Genomic DNA, 5,280 nt, shown 5'->3' with positions numbered 1-5,280 from the left:
GCATTGATTACGCAAGTGCTAAAAACAGTGTCTGACTGAAAATACTTTCTAGAGTATAGATATCTCATTCCTCTTATTAACATTATCTTTATTATATAACTCTATTAAGTTGGGGAAGTGTCCTTTGAAGTTATCAAGTGTCTTGTTTCTTATTAGAAATATAACAAGAAAAAAAATGACCTTTGGAGTGTACTTATCCACTAGTGGAGAGCTTGGTGCAATGAACAGTTAACCATTTTCCAGAGAAAATATTGTACTCTTTCAAGTTTGCCTTTCTTGCGTATTAACTCTTACAGTTGGTGTGTTTGCAAGATGGGCTTCAGCAAATCTGAAAACACCCTGTGTACCAGGAGTAATTACTTTTCTTCCAGCCCATACTTATTTGCTACCTTTGACCTACATCCCTTCTACCATTTTGCTTCTGTTCTTTCCCACCACTTAACCTCCATCATGGCTGGGCTGAATGCAGTTAAGGTATATTTTGTCATTGTTTTTTCTTAGTGGGATATTACTTCCATTTACATTTTAATCACATTCAGATATACTTTTGTTTTCTTTTTGTCCCCATTCATTAGGATGCAAAAAGTGACAACTTTTGCTTTTTATGAAAATGAAATGAGAAAGAAAGATATGTCTGGCATGCTATGGAAAACAACTGTACAAGTCATTTATGTTATTACATTTGCATCTCATTATGAACATTTAGGACAAAGATAATTTCCTTTAGTTTGATCAGAATCAACAAAGAACCTCTGAAGTTTCTTTGGAAATTTGAATTTTCCTGCAAAAAAAAGTTTTTAATCAAATTGAGGATATTTTTTTCAATTGTGTATTCTCATTCCATATGATGCTACTCCCAAGGGTGTAGAAGTTAGTTCTTGAGAGTGGGAACAAATCTTACATATTTAAATGGGGTTTGTGGCCCTTCAAAGCTCAACCTTCTCTAACAAAATCTTATTCCTTAGTTTTTTTGTTTTCTCCCCATTGGGTTTTCTTGTGTATCACATAAGAAGCATTGACATTAAGTTCATGAAAGATACACAAAATGTATATAAGTTCAGTGTTACAAACCTACAGCAAATGGGTAGCTGTGACTGCAATACTTTCCAAGGCTTACTAGATCTCAAAGTCATATCAAGAGACATGTGCTCTGCATACATATGGTTTGTCACTGGCCATCTTATAGATGTTACTTATTTTTTATCCTTAGCATTTCTAACTGTGTTGTGGGCTTCGAGAATAATTTATATTTTATTCTACTAAAGTTGTTCAATACATTAATAATTAGGTCGAGCATTGAAGAAAAAAGTCTTGACAATATTTAGCTGACCAGCAGCTAGTGAAGTTAAAAAATTTCTCACATGCAACAAAATTGAAAGTTAAGTACAACCCTGCCACAGAGGCTGGGAGAGGTGACTGGCCCTTTGTTGTTCTGTGAGAAATCAAACTTCCAACATGACAAGCAGGAAGCCCGCAGCTAAGGGAGTCAGTATGTCACAATTACAAGCACCTGGGGTCTTTCCAGAGCATCATACCTTCTCCAGCCCCTGGAGCCACCTGCTTTCCTAAGTGGCTGTGGGAAAGGCCTGAGGTCCCAGACACTGTCCACTGTGCTGCTTCCCTCCATTCTCTCCAAGCAGAGCGCAAGTTCAGCCACCTTTGAAAGACACTTACCCCCTGGCCTGGGGATGCACAAGTTCAAAGCTTTGCAGGGAGTAACCATGGGCTACGGCTTCATGAAAATGTCCCACTCACCAGTATCTTTTTCGCAGATATGGATGTGGAGGCATGAGGGAGGGCGATTATTGGATTACCAAGGTGCTGCTAAAAGCAGAGGAGAAAATACCCATTCCCAGTCATGTGTCTGGTGTGACATTTCACCAACCCATTTAAGTGCACAGGCCTCCAAATATCTACCTAATTAGTATGATGGTTTAGGCATTCTACACTTAAAATCACTGGCCTCGTGTTAACTGAAGCCTGACTGGCCACTGTCTCAAAGACACAGATGATGACCTGATCCCTCAGGAACAGTTGGTGTTTCAGCTTTGTGGGAGTGACTTTCAAGGTATGGAGCACTTGGGGGGTCTTTGAATACTGTCAGGTTTCACATCTCTGCTTTGGGTGAAAAGCTCATCACCCACAGTAGTCAAGTAGTCAGGGATGTGCCTGTACTTGCTGGGGTTGATCTGTTGAAACTTTATGTCTAGACAATGGAAACATCCAGGAGCATTTCTGCTTTCATGTGGCCTCTTAATAATTGATGTCCCTGAAGTCCTATGTCCTCAGGGACAGTTCCTCTGATTGCTGGATGGTACCAGCTTTCATGATGTTAAATCTAACCTATAAAAACCTGAGCATGAATCTCCAAGAAAATAAGACCTTGTTCTTTCTCATTTAAATGCCCCCTTATTTTCTTCTCTAATATTCTGAGTAGGATTTCCAGTATTGTGTTGAAAGAAGTAGTGCGAGTGGGGATCTTTATCTTATAATAAATCTCAAAAAAAAAGATTCCAACATTTCACCATTGATTACAGTGTTAGCTAATGGCTTATCTTATAGCTAATAAGGAATGTATCTCTTTATTGTGAAGTATATTCTTTCTATACCTAGTTTGTTATAAATTGTATTAGAAATGGATTTTAAACTTTGTCAAAATAATTTTAGGCATGCATAAAAATAGTTGTGATTTTTAATCTTTTTATTCTGTAAATAAGGTGTATGGCATTTTTTGATTCCAACATATTAAAATATTCTTGCATCCCAGGAATAAATCAAGTTTGATCATAATAAATGATCCTTTTATAGTGCTTTTGAATTTCATTTGCAACTACTTTGTGGATGATTTTTCATCTGTGTTCATCAGGAATATTGGCTTGCAATTTTTTTTTCTTGTAATGTCCATCTCTGGCTTTGGTATCAAGTTAATGCTGGCTTCATAAAAGGAGTTTGGAAGTATTCCTCCTTAATTTTTTCAAAGATTTGGTTCCATTTAAATGTTTGGTGAAATTTAGCAGTAATCAGATCTAAAAAAACTTCAGTACACTAAAAATAAATGATAAAAATATTTTAAATTTTTAAGTGTTTATCACTTTCAAATAATTTTTAAGTATTCATTACTTAGATATATAATGTTTATCTATAAACATTAGAAAATGCTTATAATTTGTTAATTTGCTTATGTAATTTAATACACTACAATTTATTTGTTTGTTTTTTGAAACAGAGTCTCACTCTTAACCCAGGCTGGAGTGCAGTGGCGCAATCTCGGCTCACTGCAACCTCCACCTCATGGGTTCAAGGAATTCTCTGCCTCAGCCTCCTGAGTAGCTGAGATTACAGGTGCCCACAACCACGCCCAGCTAGTTTTTTTTTTTTTTTTTTTTTAAGTTGAGATGGGGTTTCACCATCTTGGCTAGGCTGGTCTTGAGCTCCTGACCTCATGATCCACCCGCCTTGGCCTTCCAAAGTGCTGGGATTACAGGCGGGAGCCATCTCACCAGGTCCACAGTACAATTTATATCAGTAAATAAATTACATTGAAGTCCATAAGCAAATTCAGTTATAAAGTTAAGATAAATTTGAATCAATTTTAAATTTAACTTTTAGCTTAAATTTTTCATTTGGTTATTTTTAAACCCGCATTGAATACAAAGATTAAACTTTGCACTTTTTGAGTATAGAGATATACATATAGTATATAAATAGATACATATTATATCTGTGTTGTTAAATTTTCATGGTGGGTTCAATTAAGAAAAAGGTATCTAAAAAGTCTCCGGAAACAAGATGGGGGAGACAATAATGAAAAACCAAATGGTTGAGAAACACAGCTCTGAACTCATGTAAAGAGTGCTTGAAGGAAAGCAAAAACAGAAATGGAAAGTGGCCCAGAAGCATTAAGAAAGTGGAAATCAGTATGTTCCCTATTTAAGGCATCAGCTCGAAGCAAGGCCTTCAGAGAACCTAGAGCCCAAGGTTCAGAGTCACCCATCTCAGCAAGCCCAGAAGCATCTGCAGTATCTACGATGGCATTGCCCTTTGCTTTACTGATGGCCCTGGTGGTGCTCAGCTGCAAGTCAAGCTGCTCTCTGGGCTGTGATCTGCCTGAGACCCACAGCCTGGATAACAGAAGGACCATGACGCTCCTGAAACAAATGAGCAGAATCTCTCCTTCCTCCTGTCTGATGGACAGACATGACTTTGGATTTCCCCAGCAGGAGTTTGATGGCAACCAGTTCCAGAAGGCTCCAGCCATCTCTGTCCTCCACGAGCTGATCCAGCAGATCTTCAACCTGTTTACCACAAAAGACTCATCTGCTGCTTGGGATGAGGACCTCCTAGACAAATTCTGCACTGAACTCTACCAGCAGCTGAATGACTTGGAAGCCTGTGTGATGCAGCAGGAGAGGGTGGGAGAAACTCCCCTGATGAATGCAGACTCCACCTTGGCTGTGAAGAAATACTTCCGAAGAATCACTCTCTATCTGACAGAGAAGAAATACAGCCCTTGTGCCTGGGAGGTTGTCAGAGCAGAAATAATGAGATCCTTGTCTTTATCAACAAACTTGCAGGAAAGATTAAGGAGGAAGGAATAACACCTGGTCCAACATGAAAACAATTCTTATTGACTCATACACCAGCTCACACTTTCATGAATTCTGCCATTTCAAAGACTCTCACTCCTGCTATAACTATGACCATGCTGATAAATTGTTTTATCTATTTAAACATTTATTTAACTATTCATAAGATTTAAATTATTTTTGTTCATATAATGTCATGTGTATCTTTACACTGTGGTTAGTGTAATAAAACATGTTTCTTATATTTATTCAATCCATTATTTTGTGTTGTTCATTAAACTTTTACTATAGGAACTTCCTGTATGTATTCATCCTTTAATATGACATTCCTAGCCTGACTGTGCAACCTGATTAGAGAATAAAGGGTATACTTTATTTACTTATTATTATATGCAAGATGTAAGTAAAAATGACCTTTCTCTAAATCAGGTTGTATGTTGTACTCAAGATATAAAAGTGACCATAACAAATCCACTTCCTACTCTCTTGCATATTTTATTTTTGTATGGAATAAAACTAAAAATGGTAATCATACTTAATAGCAGTTATCCCAAATACTATAATAAGAAGAAAGAACAACCAATAATTTCTCTCAGAAGCAGGTAAACTGAGATGTGTGAGGAAATAAAAATAAACAGAGATATCCTCTATTGCCAGTTGGATATATGAGTTTGCAACTTACAAGGAATGCAAT

The 5,280-nt window shown here is 37.1% G+C and overlaps 1 protein-coding gene across 1 annotated transcript; it reads left to right on the top strand.

Annotated features, from left to right (window-relative positions):
- Positions 1-3,965: 3,965 nt before the first annotated feature.
- Positions 3,966-4,831, top strand: LOC111537191 (interferon alpha-1/13). The gene has a single exon (XM_023203829.2). It carries the CDS (start codon positions 4,029-4,031, stop codon positions 4,596-4,598), a length of 570 nt encoding a protein of 189 aa, XP_023059597.1. The 5' UTR covers positions 3,966-4,028; the 3' UTR covers positions 4,599-4,831.
- The last annotated feature ends 449 nt before the right edge of the window (positions 4,832-5,280 follow it).

The sequence above is a fragment of the Piliocolobus tephrosceles genome, chromosome 14 (genome assembly GCF_002776525.5).
Source record: "Piliocolobus tephrosceles isolate RC106 chromosome 14, ASM277652v3, whole genome shotgun sequence".
Lineage (NCBI taxonomy): Eukaryota > Metazoa > Chordata > Mammalia > Primates > Cercopithecidae > Piliocolobus > Piliocolobus tephrosceles.
The sequence above is the reverse complement of the archived record's forward strand: the minus strand, read 5'-3'. Positions and strand labels throughout refer to the sequence as shown.